This window comes from Hypanus sabinus, chromosome 5, assembly GCF_030144855.1.
Source record: "Hypanus sabinus isolate sHypSab1 chromosome 5, sHypSab1.hap1, whole genome shotgun sequence".
NCBI lineage: Eukaryota > Metazoa > Chordata > Chondrichthyes > Myliobatiformes > Dasyatidae > Hypanus > Hypanus sabinus.
This window is the reverse complement of record NC_082710.1, coordinates 145,361,568-145,378,522: the sequence shown is the minus strand read 5'-3', so window position 1 is coordinate 145,378,522 and position 16,955 is coordinate 145,361,568. Positions and strand designations below refer to the sequence as shown.

Genomic DNA, 16,955 nt, shown 5'->3' with positions numbered 1-16,955 from the left:
TACATCTACGCACTTAGTCCAGTGGTCATGGAACATACGGATCCCTTCTTTGTAGAAGTCGGCGTCTTGGACCTTCAGAAGCGGTCCACAGCAGGGTGATTGATAAGTTCATGGCCTAAGGTAGGAGATGAGTTATTAACTTCAAACTTTTTGTATTTTTCACTCAAAGAGTTGAACTGCACATGCATGTAATGAGAGCTGTATAACTCATCTCCGCTTTAGGCTATGAACTTATCAAACACCCTGGCTGTGGACCACCTGGAGGTCCAAGACGCTCTCATTACATACATGTGCAGTTCAACTCTTTGAGTGAGAATGCAGAAAGTTTGAAGTTAATAACTTATCTTCTACCTTAGGTCACAAGCTTATCAACCACCTCTCACATGAAGATGATTAATAGGGATTATTGAGAGACACTCCACCCCTGTTGCAGGGGGTCAGGAGCAGATTCTTAAAACTAAACCTCAGTTATCAGTGAGGATGTCAGCAAGCTGGGCTGTGGAAATCAGGACCCCCATACACTCCCTCAAAAAGAACAACTCGCAGTGGAGTCAAGGGCCACCTGAAAATCCCAGAGCTCTAGTTCTTCAGTTACTTTTGGAATGAGGGCTACTGAATCAAGGCCATAGATTGAGTTATGGTAGAGATCTATTATGAACAGAAGTCAACAGGTGCAAGTGTAGGCCACTCAGCCCCTCTATCATGTCCCACAACTCAATATAATCATGGCTAATCCATGCTGGCCTCAATTCCTTGTCTGTGCCAGTTTTCCATAACTTTCAATTCCTCAGTCTTTCAAATCTTTATCTATTTCCATCTTCAATGATTCAGCCTTCACCACCATCAGGAGCAGAGACTTCCAAAGGTTCACCTGCCTTTGAGAGAAGATGTTTCAACCTGCCTCAGTTTTAAATCACTGGCCCCTTATTTTGTAACAGTTTGTTCTTGTTCATAATTCTCCCACTTGTGAACATTTTCCAACATCTACCCTGTCAATTCGCTTCTATGCTTCCATGAGATAAATCATCATTCTTCTAAACCTCCACGAATACAAATCCAGACTCTTGGCAGGAAAACCCTCTCATCCCAGGAATTACCCTGACGAACTTCCTTCGAACTGCCTCCAGATCTACCATGTCTTTTCTTAGGCATGGGGACCAGAACTGCACAGTGTTACAGATGTGGCCTCACCATCACCCTGTACGACTGATTGAAGATTCAGGACTCGAGGTTCAAGTTTATTTATCACATGTAGATCGAAGCATGCAGTGGAATGTGTCAGTTGCGTTAACAACCAACACGCCGAGGGTAACCTGGGAGCAGCCAGCAAGTGTAGCCACAAATCCTAGCGCCAGCATAATATTCTTGCAATACTCAGCAGCACAACACAGAATACAATAATCAACAAGAGCAAAACAACGCTTGTTCCTCTCAACCACCCACACACATACACAGTCCTCCAACCTTGACATTAAGATAAAGAACACAACGCTAAAGTAAAACAATAAATATAAATACATGTGATAGCTTACATACACTGATTGATTATGTGTCCATAAAGTGTCACTAGGCACAAGAATGTCTGTATGTAAAGTGATAGGAAATGATAAAGTAGTGGTGGGAGGAGGGGGGAGGGGAGGGTTAGTGGAGGTGTTGACTAGCTGTGCTGACTGGGGAAAGTAAGTTTTTTGAGTCTGTGGTCCTGGCGTGGATGCTACATAGCCTCACCCTGACGAAAGTGGGATTAACGCTCCATGAGCAAGGTGGGAGGGTTCATGATGTTACTGGCCTTTTTCTAGCACCTTTCTGTATATATGTCCTTGATGGCGCATGGGCTGGTGCCAGTAATGCGTTGCCAGCTTTGACTTCCGTTGTAGAGCCTCCCTGTCTTCCGTTGCAGAGCATGGAAATTCCAAAGGTTTGGTTCTTCAGTCGATTTTGGACTGAGAGCTACAGATGGAGTTATGGTAGAGATCTGCTATGAACTCAAGACAATAGAGACAAATGTAGCTCACTCAGCCCCTCCATCCTGCCCGAACACTCAATAGGAAAGTGTACAGGCTTGAGGGCTGAATGTCCTCCCCCATTCCAAACTGTTACAGAGTGTCATCCAATTGGTGGCCCCTGCCTCCATACCTACCTCTCTCTACAGCACAGTAGAGTAGTGTAACCACTAGTGTAACACTTTACAGTGACAGCTGAAGAACAGAGTTCAATTCTCGTTGCTGTCCATAAGGAGTTTGTACGTTCTGCCCGTGACCATGCTGCTGCTTTTCGTTGGCTGCTCCCATTTCCTCTCACATTCTAAGGACATATGGATCGGATGCAGTAAGTTGTTGGCATGCTACATTGACACCGGAAGCACAGGGGCACTCGTAGGCTTCCCCACAGCCCTCGCAAATGAATCATTTCTCTGTATGGTTTGACATTTCGAAGCACATATGACAAATAAATCTAATCTCTCTTTCACCTATTTTTGGCCCATGATGTGCCAGCCGTCACGTCCAAGATCAATCTAACCCTTCCCTCTCACATATCCCTCCATTTTTCTTTCATCTGTGTGCATATACAAGAGTCTCTTAAATATCCCTAATACTACTGCCTCTACAACCACCCCTGGTAGTGTGTTCCACCCACTCACCACTCTGTGTCAACAAAAACTCATAACTCTAAGGTGATTAGAGGATATCTCTGATATCCCCCTATACTTTCATCCAATCACCTTATGTCCTCTTGTATTAGCCAGATCAGTCCTGGGGAAAAAATGCTAGCTGTCCAATCTATCTATACTTTTTACCATCTACACCTCTATCAAGTCAAACCACCACTAACCTTTTGCCCCAAAGAGAAAAGCCCAAGCTCACTCAACCTTTCCTCATAAGGCACATTCTCCCATCGAGGCAGCATTCTGATAAATCTCCTCTGCACCTATTCCAAATCTTCCTATAAAGAGGCAACTAGAACTGAACACATTACTCCAAATGAGAACTGCAACATTACTGTGTGGCTCTTGAACTCAATTCCTCGACTAATGCTCTACCTTCATCAACTGGTTTTATCACTTCCTCAAAGAATTCAATCAAGCTCATGAGGCATGACTTCCCCCTCACAAGCCCATGCTGATCAGACTATTACTCACCAAATGCTCGTAAATTCTGTCCTTAGAATCCTCTCCAATAGTTTGCCCACCGCTCACTAGTCTATAATTCCCAAGATTAAAAGGAAGATTACTTGGAAATTAAAAGGAAAATTTATGTTCGAAAAATCATTTCACGTTCATTGAAACTAAAGTCCGAAGTAATTATCAAACAATAGCAAAGCAAATCTGTTCCTCATTAATAGAGTGATCCTGACTGCCAAAAATTGATCTGTTAATTCAGGGGTCGGCAACCTGCGGCTCCCGAGCCATTTGTGGCTCTTTCACCTCTGTGCTGCGGCTCCCTGTGGCTTTGGGAAATAATTGGTCAGTATTTAATTAAAATGTATTTTATGTTAGTTTGTTAGCTTTTGAAATGTAATTCTAAATTTGAAGATTATGGTGATCTTGTACGATCTAAGTGTGGCGACACATTTCCTCACAATTAGCCAGCATTCCGGCTAAGGGAGATAGCCTACGCGGGTTTGTGAGTACGCGTCTTTTGCAGCATCTGCGTCCATGGGGGCTGGGTTGAGGGAGGCTTAAAAGCAAGGCTGTTTAGTTCGAATAAAGTTACCTTTGACTGCAGTCTTTATTTTAGCGCTGCGTGTAGCGCTACACCGCTACAACGTGTTTTTTATCGCTATTAATATACATCACCACTGCCAATGCCTGACACCCGCCAGTGCGCGCTTTCTTTTAATTCTTCGATCCAAGGTAGGCTACCTATGTAGTAACCTTCAACCCAACGTCTTTTTTTCAGAGTTCAAAATGTTTTTGTTGCATGCAGAAATGTAATTTCGTTTTCTCTGCAGGAGTTCATCAATTTCAAAAATGCAACACATTATAGTTTGTTTATACATAGCATAAAGGCAAAAAAAACCCGTTGTATGCAGTGTTATTTCATTTTGTGGCTCCCAGTGTTTTCTTTTCTGTGGGAAATGGGTCCATATTGGCTCTTTTAGTGGTAAACGTTGCCGACCCCTGTGTTAATTATTATGGCTGTACATGCAAAGGAGTATTTCAATAATGTGTGTGACAATAGTACAAATTGTTTAACCTCATGGCTGGAGAAGTAATCCAAGAGAGAAACATTAACTCTGGAGCTGTGCAACACACACAAAATGCTGGAGGAACTCAGCAGGCTGGGCAGCACCTACAGAAAAGAGTAAATAGTCAACATTTTGGGCTGACACCCTCATCAGGAATATTGGAAGCTTGCATTGTTGGCATTGTGGAACAATTATGTCTGGTCTGAGAGAGAGATTCTCAGAGACTGGTGAAGCTGGGCTCTTGATTCTCTTGAGAAAGAAAGATCAGAGCATTTACTATTAATGATCTTTAGAATGGTGAAAGCTTTGCTGGGATCCAACTAGAACTGTTTCTGCATGAAGAGAACCCAGTACCCTGTGACTGTCACCAACAAACCCAACCCAACACACAAGAGGAACGTCTTCCCCTGAGAGTCGGGAGAATGTGGGAGGAGGCAGGTGCAGGGAAAACTGGATTGGATTGGTTTATTATTGCCTCGTGGACCAAGAAACAGCAAGAAGCTTTTGTCTGCATGCCGTCCAGGTAGATCATGCCTTACCCAAGGCAATAAAAATAAAGCTGGAATGCAGAGATTAATGAGACAGTTAGAGGGGAGGAATAGTGCAGATAGACAAATGAAGGGCCATGATGAGCTAGTTTCAAAGAACAAGAGTTCATCATTTAGCATATGAGAAGTCTGTTCAAGAGTCGGATAACAGTGGGATTGAATCTGTTGCTGAGCCTGGTGGTACGAGGTCCCAAGCTTTAGTATATTCTGCCCTATAGGATGGGGGGGGGGGGCAGAAGATGAAATGTCCAAGGTTATGATAGCTACTTGATTATGATAGCTACTTTCCCGAGGATGCAGGGAAGCATAGAAGGAATCTGTGGAGGGAAGGCTAGTTTCCATGATGTGCTAGGCTGTGTCCACAACCCAGAAATTCCTTCCTGTCTTTAGCAGAACAGTGGCATTACCAAGCTGTGATGCATCTAGTTAGGATGCTCTCTGTGATGCATCTGTATAAACTGCCTTTGCCCAAAGATAAATAAGAAGGATGGGGCTCTGCTGGTGAGGGGGCAGAAGAGATTATCCAGGATAACACACACAAAATGCTGGAGGAACTCAGCAAGTCATGCAGCTCAATGGAGGGGATAAACAGTTAATGTTTCAGGGCAGGATCCTTTATTAGGACCTGTTTATTCATCTAGACTACCACCATCTGCAGAACCTCTGCGTCCTGATGAAGGATTTTGGTCTGAAACGTCAAGTGTTTATTCATTTCCACAGATGCTGCCTGACCTGCTGAGTTCCTCCATTTTTTTGAGCTATTCTGCAGATTCTCTGGCACTTAAGATTCTCCAGGGCGCTGCCTGGATTTGGGCATTATAACGAAGGACTGGATTTATTTCTTCTGGAGTAGGAGAGGCTGAAGAGGGAGTCTAAGAGGTGGCTATTAAGAATTTGTCCCCGTGGTGGGAGTGTCTAAGGCTAGACGGTACAGGTTTAAAGTGAGAGGAGGAGGGCTACAGAGAGTTAAGGAGTCTCTGTACGTCCTTCAGGTTTTCTCCAGTGCCCCTGGCTTCCCCCCACCATCTAGAGACATAACCGGTGGGTTAATTAGTCATTGAAAATCATGCTATGATTAAGTTAGGGTTAATTCGGTTTGTCTGGGGTTGCTGGGGCAGCGTGGCTCAGAAAGCCAGAGGAACCTACTCCATGCTAAATAAATAAAGAAATCCAGAGGATTTACTGGGATAATTGCAGGAAGATTCGGAATCATAACTGTGTGGTGAGAGGGGTTCATACCACAAGCAACTAAAGAAGTTGGGGCTGTAGTTTGTAAGGACCAGACATGATCATAATATAGCTAAGGGGAGATGCCAAGACGTTTTCACTGGTGGGAAAGTCTCAGAGACAAAGGTAAGGGGAGGTTTCATTTAAAACTGGAGGGCATAGGAATTTCTTCCCTCCGAGGGTGGTGACTCCCTGGAATCCTCTGCCCCAGAGGGTTGAGGAGAATGGATCATTGGGGGATCGAAAGAGGAGAGACAGACTCTTTGATAGAGGACAATGGTGAATTGGCACAGAGACGGAGTCGAAGCCAACCATGATCATTTATTTATTTACTTTCTTGATTACTTGTTTATTTATTTACTAGCTAACGGCTACATTATCATGGCACCCAACCTTTAATTGGTAGAGCAACCTTGAGAGGCTGAGTGGCCTACGCCTGCTCCTGTTTCCTGTGTTCTTGGGTTCACCATCCTAAGGAGCAGAGGGCCATTCAGGGAGCGTGTTCCAGGGATCACCTGGTGAACTGTACTTGTCCTGCAAGGAGAGACACAGTACACACTATCCCACCTTCCATGAACTTTATCTCATCCAAACTTCTGAGGCCCATTTCAGGACTGCTCCACCACACCAAGCTCCCACTTGTCCCAGGGCTGCCGACTTACCCAGCCTCCTAAATGGGTAATTTTGTGAAAATCATAAAAATTGCAGATGCTGTAAATCTGAAACAAAACCAGAAAGTGCTGGAAACTCTCAACAGATCAGACAATGTCTGTGGGAAGAGAAACAGAGTCAACATTTTCGGAAAAAGATCCTTCAGCAGAACGCTAATTTAAAGGCTTCGAACCAATCTTCAGTTTCCTGACTGAGAAAGCCCCTCCCTATCTCTACAGCCTTCCTCCAACTCCCTCAAGTCTCCACATTCTCCAAGTACACTCGGTACATTCCTAATTTTAATCGGTCCATCACTGAGAGCAATGGGTTAGTGGGTTTCCTCCAGCCCATTCCACATTCACTGAAGTCAAAGCTTCTCTGTGTCACTGCTGAGGCCAAGCATTATTTTAAACCCTTCTCCAGAGCAAAATTCAATCAACTTGAGGTCTATAACTATTGATGGAGTAAGCTTCTCCAGGGAGTTCCACCATTCAGTCTCTCTGTGTGAGAGGAAGGCAATTCCCAAAACCTTGCATCGCCTGAAACTATAACCTTAATGGACATCAGGAGAGGAAGAGGGAATGCACTATGGAAATGAAAGTTCTAAAAATGTGGTGAGAGGGTTTTGTAATTCAAGAAGTCGGTCTGTATATTTTGGAGTTCAGAAGATCAAAATTCAAAATTATCAATGTTGTCATATACTACCCTGAGGTTCATTTTCTTGCAGGCATTCATCATAAAACAAAGAAATACAAAGATGGCGAGATGATGCTGGGAATACAAGTTGTGGAGTCTTTCAAAGTGAGTCCATAGCTTCAATAATGAGGTGACTGAGGTTATCCACACTGACTCAGGAACCAGTGTTCTTGAACCTAATAGTATGGGACCTAAGGCTCCTATACCACCTTCCCAGTGGCAGCAATGGGAAGAGAGCATAGTTTGGATGTTGGGGTTCTGTGAATCTAATGTGATGTTGAAATAACCAAGACACAGTGACAGGGGAGATGCTGAGATGTTTCCACCAGAGTCTCAAATGTCAAAATGAGGTGCATAGGGCTTTCTTCTCACCGAGGGTGGTGACTCTCAGGAAGAAAATGCTTTAATCTTTTTAGGAAGCTTTTACACGTTATTCTGCATTGTTATTGTTTTACCACATTCTAGCTCAAAGCACCGGGTAATGATTTGTTCTGTGTAAACAGTATGCAAGACAAGCTTTATGTTAGTATGGATGACAATAATAAACTAAGCCTTTCTTTATTCCCTGGCAGAGTTGTGGAAAGGAAGCTCAGTCTGGCTCAGGGAGTGAGGAGGGTATTACCTGTACAAATGATGCCTTGATATTCATCGCACAGCCGATCGTCGCACTCGCAGAACTGGCCTGAGATATACCATTGCTGGAGAGAGCCACACATACACTTGCCACAGTGACAGGAACCTGGGGAGGGTTCAAATCATCCACTCAGTAACATTCAACACCAGCACCCCGAGCCTCCTCATTTTAACTGCAGCCACCGTCACATTGTGAAATCCAATTAAAGCCTTCACCTACAGAGACCCTGATTCCCTCCACCTCACCAGCAGTGGGTCACACAGAATAGAGGGTTTAAAATAAGTGGAGGGGCAGGAGGGTGGTTGCCCAGAGGTACCCGCTTTATACTTCTATTATCTCTCAGCCTCCTTTGCTCCAAGGGAAGTTAGAATACAGCACAGAAACAGAGGCCCTTGAGCCCATCTTATCAATGCTATATATGGTGTCCCACTTGTCTGTATTAGGCCTGTATCTACTTTTCTTCCTATCCAAGAACCTGTACAAATGCCTTTTAAATTATGTAATTGTGCCTGTCTCTCTCATCTCCTCTGGCAGGTCTTTCCAGATATTTACTACCATTTGTGTCAGACTCTTCTCCTTGGATCTCCTTTAAATTTCTCCCCTTTCACCTTGAACTTATGCCCTCTGCCTTTGGACTCCCCTGCCCTGGGGAGTAAAGGTTGAGTCTGCACCCTCCATGATTTTATGAACACCTATAAGGTCACTCCTCAGTATCCTACTTGCTCGTGAGAACAAGCCCAGCCAGTCCAATCTCTCCTGATAGCCACCACCATCCATGCAGGGCAGCATCCTAGCAAATCTCTTCTCCGTTGCTGCCACATCCTTCCGGTGGTGATGAACTGCTCGTGATTTGGAACTTGCTGCCAGAAGAGGCAGCAGAAGCAGATTCAACAGGATCTTTCCACAGAGAACTGCAAAAATATGTTCAAAGAAAGTACAAATTTGGCAGGCTGTGATTGGGGGGGAAGAGTAAGAAGTGGGATGCTTTTAACACTTCATTTAAATGTAGGTAACCAAAAGATTTGTTAGACAGCTCCCCGGTTGCCCTCTCATTGAATACTTCATTGGGCCATTTCAGAAGGTAGCTAAGAGTTGATCTTGTTATTGGACTTCAGTTAAAGAGCAGACTGGAGAAAGAGAGAGGATCTTTTAAGCTACACAGAGCTTAGAAGAATAGAGGGCTATGCGGGAGGACTCTAGGAAGCTGCTAGAGTAGGTTTCATGGTCGGCATAGCTTTGTGGGCCGAAAGGCCTGTATTGTGCAGTAGATTTCTATGTTATTATGCTTCTTCCCTGAGGGATGATGGCAAACTATTTGAGATTTATAACAGGCTGGTACTCCCATGGTCATCAATACTATTGCTCCAGATTGATTGAAATTACCACAGCTGCTGGGCTGAGATTTGAACATGTTGCTTGGGGCTAGTTTCCCAGTAAAAATATGCCCTATGAAATGACTGTGCAGCAACATTTCAAGTTCTTTCAAAGATCTACAATGGGCTGTAATGCCTCTCGTGCCACGTGAATCTATCGTAGCGACATGGAAGAGGTAAATGATTCTCGACTTACCTTTTCCAGAGCAGATTAACCCCTCAGGAGATTCACACAGACTCCTGCTCTCTTCCTGCGACATGCTGCAGTCCCTGGGATGTTCGCAGTGTTTCCCAAACCAGTCGTCATCACAAATACACCGTCCACACGAGCAGATGCCATTCCCTGTCAGAAGACAGGGCCCAAATCAGCAGTTGTCAGAGACAGCAGGGGGGGGGGGGGGTTATTATCCTGTAGATGCGTGTGGAGGTAACAGTTACCATTAGACCTGCCCCTGTGATCCTACACACACAATCAAAGACTGTCTTCAGTGTAGAATCTTCCTCAATGGCAGCTTTAATTGCAATTGAGTACATTATCTACAAAACAACACACTCATTAAACCTACCACATGGTAACGTTTAAGAAATTTCCAATATAATAAGTTCCTCAAATTGTTTTTTTTTTATTGACTTACAGATCATCAGGGACGTCTACAATCAGTAGTTGTATCCATCAGGGACCTTTTGGTTTTGTTTAATCAATGACAATAAACAGCTTCAATGAGTTCAATTGCCTCGCCGTTTCTGGATCCTGTTATAGTGCAGGGCCCTCCAATAACAATTGACTTGTCCAATTAATCCTGTACAGTGGACACTGTCAGGAAGTATGGTGCAGAGAAGTATTGAAAGGCTGTGGACTCAGCCAGCCCTATCGCAGGCACAAACCTCCCCACCATCGAGGACACCTTCAAGAAGTAGAGCCTCAAGAGGGCAGCGTCCATCACTCCAGATCCTCACCATCCAGGCATGCTCTGTTCTTTTATAAGGTACAACCATCGAGGAGAAGGTACAGGAGCATGAAGACCTACACTCAATTATTCAAGAACAGCTTCATCCCCTCTGCCTTCAGATTTCTGAAGGGTCCATGAACTCATCAACACTGTCTTGATATTAATCTTTTGCAATATTTAAATTATAGTAGCTTTTTTATGTCCTGCACTGTCACAAAACAACAGATTTCATGACATATATTAGCGATAATAAGCCTGATTTTGATTCTCTGAGGTTTTGGATCTACCAGACAATGAAAGAAATCTATCCATTATGTTTGTACAAAGGTTACAGTTAAAGGCCAGCAGTCAATCAAGGTGACTCAAATTTCAACTGCATATGTCATGTCGGTTCACTTTACAACCAATCACATAATAGTTTATTGTCGTCTATAGGAATACCAAACTTGTTCATTGAGCTGATAGGTCATCTCACTTGAGCTGCTTCCTGCAACTGAAGAACTGGTTTATTATTGTCACACGTGAGCTACAATGAAAAACTTTGCACACCATCCATGCAGTAGTACAAAGGAAATCACTAACAGAGTGCAGAATAAAGTGTTACAGTTACAGAGAAGGTGCAGTGCAGGCAGACAATAATATGCAAGGCCATGATGAGGTACAGTAGATTGTGAGGTCAAGGATCGAACTTATCCTACAAGAAGACAGTTCAGTAGTGTTAAAACAATAGGGACTGTCCTTGAGCCTGGCAGCACATGCCTGGAGATTTTTGTATCTTCTGCCCAATGGGAGGGGGAGAAGGAACAATTTCTGTATTTAAGGTTTTATTTCTGATAGGTCACTTCCTCAGATATAGAACCCTGGAAAGATGTGCAGTCCAAAGACTCATTTACACAGTCAAGGTCAACCCTGAGCAGATCTCCCCCTTTTCTTCACTGTTTGAGAGACACAGATTTCAGAAAAGTGGCTTAATTGTTTATCAACAGAAAAGAGAATATCTGAAGATGCTGGATGTACAAGCAACACAGACAAAAATACTGAAGGAACTCAGCAGGCCAGGCAGCATCTATGGAAAAGAGTAAACAGCCGATGTTTCGGGTCGAGACCCTTCATCAGGACTGGAGAAAAAAAGATGAGGAGTCAGAGTTCGAAGGTGGAGGGCGGAAGGAAGGAACACAAGATGAGAGGTGAAACCGGGAGGGGGGGAGGTTGAAGTACAGAGCTGGGAGGTTGACTGGTGAAAGAGGTACGGGGTTGGGAAAGGGGGATTCTGATATGAGAGGACAGAAGACCATGGAAGAAAGAAAAGGGGGAGGAGAACCAGGGGGTGATGGGCAGGTAAGGAGATAAGGTGAGAGAGGGAAAAGGGAAGGGGGAATGGTGAAAAGGGGGTCATTACTGGAAGTTTGAGAAATGAATGTTTATGCCATCAGGTTGGAGGCTATCCAGACGGTGTTGCTCCTCCAACCTGAGTGTGGCCTCATTGTGACAATAGAGGAGGCCAAGGACTGACTTGTCAGAATGGGAATGGAAGGTAGAATTAAAATGGGTGGCCACTGGGAGATACAGCTTTTTCTGGTGGATAGGTCATAAGTATTCGGTGAAGCGGTCTCCCAGTCTAAGTTGGGTCTGAACGATGTACACCGATAGCACCAGATACAGTAGATGACTCCAACAAACTCACTGTTAAATGTTGCCTCGCCTGGAAGGTCTGGACACTAAATGTTAGTGAGGAAGGAGGAGTAGGGGCAGGTGTAGCACTTGTTCCACTTGCAAGGATAAGTGCCAGGAGGGAGATCAGTGGGGAGGACGAATGGACAAGGGAGTTGTATAAGGGGTGATCCCTGTGAAAAGCAGAAAGTTGTGGGGAGGAAAGCTGTGCTTGGTGCTGGGATCCCACCGGATATGGCGGAAGTAACGGAGAATTGTGGGCTGGATGTAGAGGCTGGTGCGGTGGTAGGTGAGGACAAGAGGAATCCTATCCCTGGTGGGGTGGTGGGAGGATGAGGTAAGGGCAGACATGTGCAAAATGGAAGAGATGTGGTGGAGGACAGCATTGACGGTGGAGGAAGGAAGCCCCTTTCTTTGAAGAAGGAGGACATCTCCTTCATTCTGGAATGAAAAGCCTCATCCTGAGAGCAGATGTGGTGGAGCTGGAGGAATAGAGAGAAGGGGTTGGCATTTTTACAAGTAACGGGGTAGGAAGAGATATAGTCCAGGTAGCTGTGAGAGTCAGTGGGTCGATAATAGATACCAGTGGATAAGCTGCCTCAGAGGTAGAGACAAAGAGAGTCAGTGGGTTTGTAATAGACATAAGATAGAGACATGGAGATCAAGAAAGGGGAGGGAGGTGTCAGAAGTGGCAAGGTAAATTTGAGAGCGGGTGGAAGCTGGAGACAGTTGATGAAGTCGACAAGCTCAGCATGGGTGCAGGAAACAGAACCAATGCAGTGTAACAATTCCAAGCAGATTCAAAACCCCGACTCCACCACCGTCAAAATGGGTTCCAACAACCTCCAAGTGCCAATTGCACAACCTCCAACTCCAACTCTGCCCTTGACCAACAACACCTCCAGGTTAGGAGTTCATGCACTCCCGCTGCAACCCACCACCACTCTGTAATCCTGAGTCTCTCAGGTTCCTCTGCCAGCTTTTGGGTCTTCAGATACTCCATCTTCTTTTCACCCCAACCCTCCCCTCTCCTCTGACACTACCAACCTTCTTCCCCCCCCGATCCCAGCTCTCATCCGTGCTGGGTGTTCACCATCCCATCAGTAGGGCCTTTGACAAGGTCCCGCATGGGAGGTTAGTTAGGAAGATCCAGTCGCTAGGTATACATGGTGAGGTAGTAAATTGGATTAGACGTTGACTCAATGGGAGAAGCCAGAGAGTGGTAGTGGAGGATTGCTGCTCTGAGTGGAGGCCTGTGACTAGTGGTATGCCACAGGGATCAGTGCTGGGTCCATTGTTATTTGTCATCTATATCAATGATCTGGATGATAATGTGGCAAATTGGATCAGCAAATTTGCTGTTGATACAAAGATTGGAGGTGTAGTGGACAGGGAGGAAGGTTTTCAAAGCTTGCAGAGGGATTTGGACCAGTTAGAGGAATGGGCTGAAAAATGGCAGATGGAGTTTAATGCAGACAAGTGTGAGGTATTGCACTTCGGAAGGTCAAACCAAGGTAGAACATACAAGGTAAATGGTAGGACACTGAGGAGTGCAGTAGAACAGAGGGATCTGGGAGTACAGATACATAATTCCCTAAAAGTGGCTTCACAAGTAGATAGGGTTGTAAAGAGAGCTTTTGGTACATTGGCCTTTATAAATCAAAGTATTGAGTACAAGAGTTGGAATGTAATGGTGAGGTTGTATAAGACATTGGTGAGACCGAATTTAGAGTATTATGTGCAGTTTTGGTCACCTAATTACAGGAAGGATATTAATAAGGTTGAAAGAGTGCAAAGAAATGGAGGGAGTTTAGATGGAAAAACTTGATAAGATATTTTATTACACCCTCTCAGAAATCCCATTACGATAGTAACCTCCCTGTTTTCTGGAGAAATTGTGGAAATCAAAATGCAAATCATTATCATATTTTTTGGGACTGCCCTGTTATCAAAAACTATTGGAGGGGGATACACAATGTCCTACAAGACATCTTTAAATGTGAAATACCCTTGGAGAATAAGACCATATATTTTAGATATATACCTCAAGAATGGTTGAAAAGAGATAAATATTTAATGAATATACTGTTGGTGGCTGGTAAAAAGACTCTTACTAGGAAATGGTTATCACAGGAGAGCCCAACTTTAAATACATGGATGGAAATTACAATGGACATTTACAAAATGGAGAAGATAACAGCATCTGTTAATCATAAGCTGGATCAAAATTGATTCATACTGGGAAAAATGGTTTAACTACATAACGCCTCATAGGCCTGATTTTATTCTCACAAATCAATGAATCGGTTGTAAAAAAAAATCACTCCCTACTTGTACATAGTTTTTTCCTTTTGCTTGTTTTCTCTTTCCACTCTTTTCTATAAGTGTATACCCTAGATAAATACTTTGTGGAGATTTTGTGATATATATGATTATATGATATATATGTACAATGTCTGAGATACATCTTATGGAAATGTTTGTTTGATGAACTTCAATAAAAAATAAATTATAAAAAAAAGAAAGAGTGCGGAGAAGGTTTACAAGGACTTTGCCAGGACTTGAGAAACTGAGTTACAGAGAAATAGGTTAGGACTTTATTCCCTGGAGTGTAGGAGAATGAGGGGAGATTTGATAGAGGTGTATAAAATTATGATGGGTATAGATAGAGTGAATGCAAGCAGGCTTTTTCCACTGAGGCCAGGGGAGAAAAAAACCAGAGGTCTTGGGTTAAGGGTGAAGGGGGAAAGTTTAAAGGGAGTATTAGGGGGGGGGCTTCTTCATGCAGAGAGTGGTGGGAGTGTGGACTGAGCTGCCAGATGAAGTGATGAATACGGGCTCACTTTTGACTTTTGAGAAAAACTTGGACAGGTATATGGATGAGAGGGGGTTGGAGGGATATGGCCCAGGCGCAGGTCGGTGGGACTAGGCAGAAAAATGGCTCGGCACAGCCAAGAAGGGCCAAAGGGCCTGTTTCTGTGCTGTAATGTTCTATGGTTCTATCCCCTCCAATCTTCCCCTCTCAGAGGCAGAACATTCTGTTTACCATAAGGGCCTCAGTTTTGTCCCCCTGTGTCCACACCTCAGAGTGTTCAGCACCCACCACAATGCTGAGCTCTTCTTCCGCCGCCTCTGTTTCTTTGGCAAAGACTCACCACCCCGCACCATTGACCCCTTCTCCTGTCTTCACCCCTCCTCCTCTTCCTAGCCACCCCCACTCTGGTCTTCTCAACTTCACCACCCTCTCTCCAATTCTAACCTAATTCCTTCTGAACGCACTGCTCTCCACTCCCTCCGCACTAATCCTAACCTCACCATCAAACCTGCAGATAAAGAGGGAGCTGTCGCAGTCTAGCAGACTGACTTCTATCTTGCTGAGGCCCAGCAACACCTCCTCTTACCTACCCCCTGAACAGGACCCCACTAAGGAGCACCAAGCCATTGTCTTCCACACCACCACCAACCTTATTAACTCTGGGGATCTCCCATACACTGCCAGCAACCTCATCGTTCCCTTACCCTGCACCTCCTGGTTCCAGCTCGTACCCACGATCCACCAAACTTCCTGTCCAAGTAGGCCCATTGTTTCTGCTTGTTCCTGCCTCACTGTATTCATATCTGAAAAACTCAACTCATTTTTATCCTCCCTGGTTTCAGTCCCTTCCTACCTACATCTGTGACACTTCACACACTCTTGATCTCTTCAATGATTTCAAGTTCTCTGGCCCCGATCATCTTATTTTCACCATGTCCCTATGTCTCTATCCCCTATCAGAAAGGCATCAAAGCTCTCTGTTTCTTTTTGGAAACCAGACCCAGCCAGATCCCCTCCACCGCCACTCTCCTCCCATCTGACAGAACTTGACCTTATGTTCAATAATTTCTCCTTTGGCTCCTCCCATTTCCTAAAAACAAGAAGTGTAGCCATGGGTACTTACCTGGGTCCCAGCTGTAATCAGCCTTTTTGTTGGCTATGTGGAACAGTCTATGTACCAAGCCTATACTGGTGTAACTGCCCCAACTGTTCCTACGTTACATCAATGACTGCATTGATGCTGCTTGCTGCACTCATACCGAGCTAGTCGACTTCATCAACTTTGCCTCCAACTTCCACTCTGCTCTCAAATTTACCTGGTCCATTTCTGACACCTCCCTCCCCTTTCTTGATCTCTTTGTCTCTGCCTCTGAGGCAGCTTATCCACTGGTGTCTATTATAAACCCACTGATTCTCACAACTTCCTGGACTATACCTCTTCCCACCCTGTTACCTGTAAAAATGCCAACCCCTTCTCTCTGTTCCTCCAGCTCCACCACATCTGCTCTCAGGATGAGGTTTTTCATTCCAGAATGAAGGAGATGTCCTTCTTCTTCAAAGAAAGAAGCATCCCTTCCTCCACCGTCAACCTTGCCCTCCACATCTCTTCCATTTCACGCACGTCTGCCCTCACCCCGTCCTCCCGTCACCTCACCAGGTATAGGGTTCCTCTTGACCTCACCTAACGCCTCGCCAGCCTCTGCATCTAGTATATAATTTCCCGTAACTTCCACCAACTCCAGGGGATCTCACCACCAAGCACATCTTTTTGTCACCGCCACTTTCTGCTTTCTGCAGGGATCGCTCCCTACACAATTCCCTTATCCATTCATCCCCCCCCCCTATCCCTTCCCACTGATCTTCCTCCTGGCACTTATCCTTGCAAATAGAATAAGGGCTACACCTGCCCCTGGACCTCCTCCCTCACTACCATTTAGGGTCCAGACCTTCCAGGTGAGGCAACATTCACCTGTGAGTCTGTTGGGGTCATCTACTGTATCTGGTGCTCCTGGTGTGGCCTCCTGTATATCGGTGAGACCTGATAAAGATTGGGAGACAGTTTGGCTGAGCACCTGCACTCCGTCTGCCAGAAAAAGCAGGATCTCCCAGTGGCCACCACATCCCATTCCCACTCTGACATGTCAGTCCATGGCCTCCTCTACTGTCACAATGAAGCCACACACAGATTGGAGGAGCAACACC

At 44.8% G+C, this 16,955-nt stretch overlaps 1 protein-coding gene across 2 annotated transcripts in view; it reads right to left on the bottom strand.

The window, feature by feature from the left end:
* The window catches only part of itgbl1 (integrin, beta-like 1), a 200,058-nt gene that overhangs the window by 23,686 nt on the left and 159,417 nt on the right, over positions 1–16,955 (bottom strand). The window contains exons 11-12 of one of the 2 annotated variants that reach the window (XM_059970527.1): positions 9,514–9,660; positions 7,933–8,049 (exon numbers count right to left, since the gene is read on the bottom strand). In XM_059970527.1, coding sequence (XP_059826510.1) covers positions 7,933–8,049; positions 9,514–9,660 — 264 coding nt within the window. Of the gene's footprint in view, positions 1–7,932; positions 8,050–9,155; positions 9,661–16,955 lie in introns of those variants that run through there. The other variant, XM_059970526.1, reaches the window with a different exon arrangement.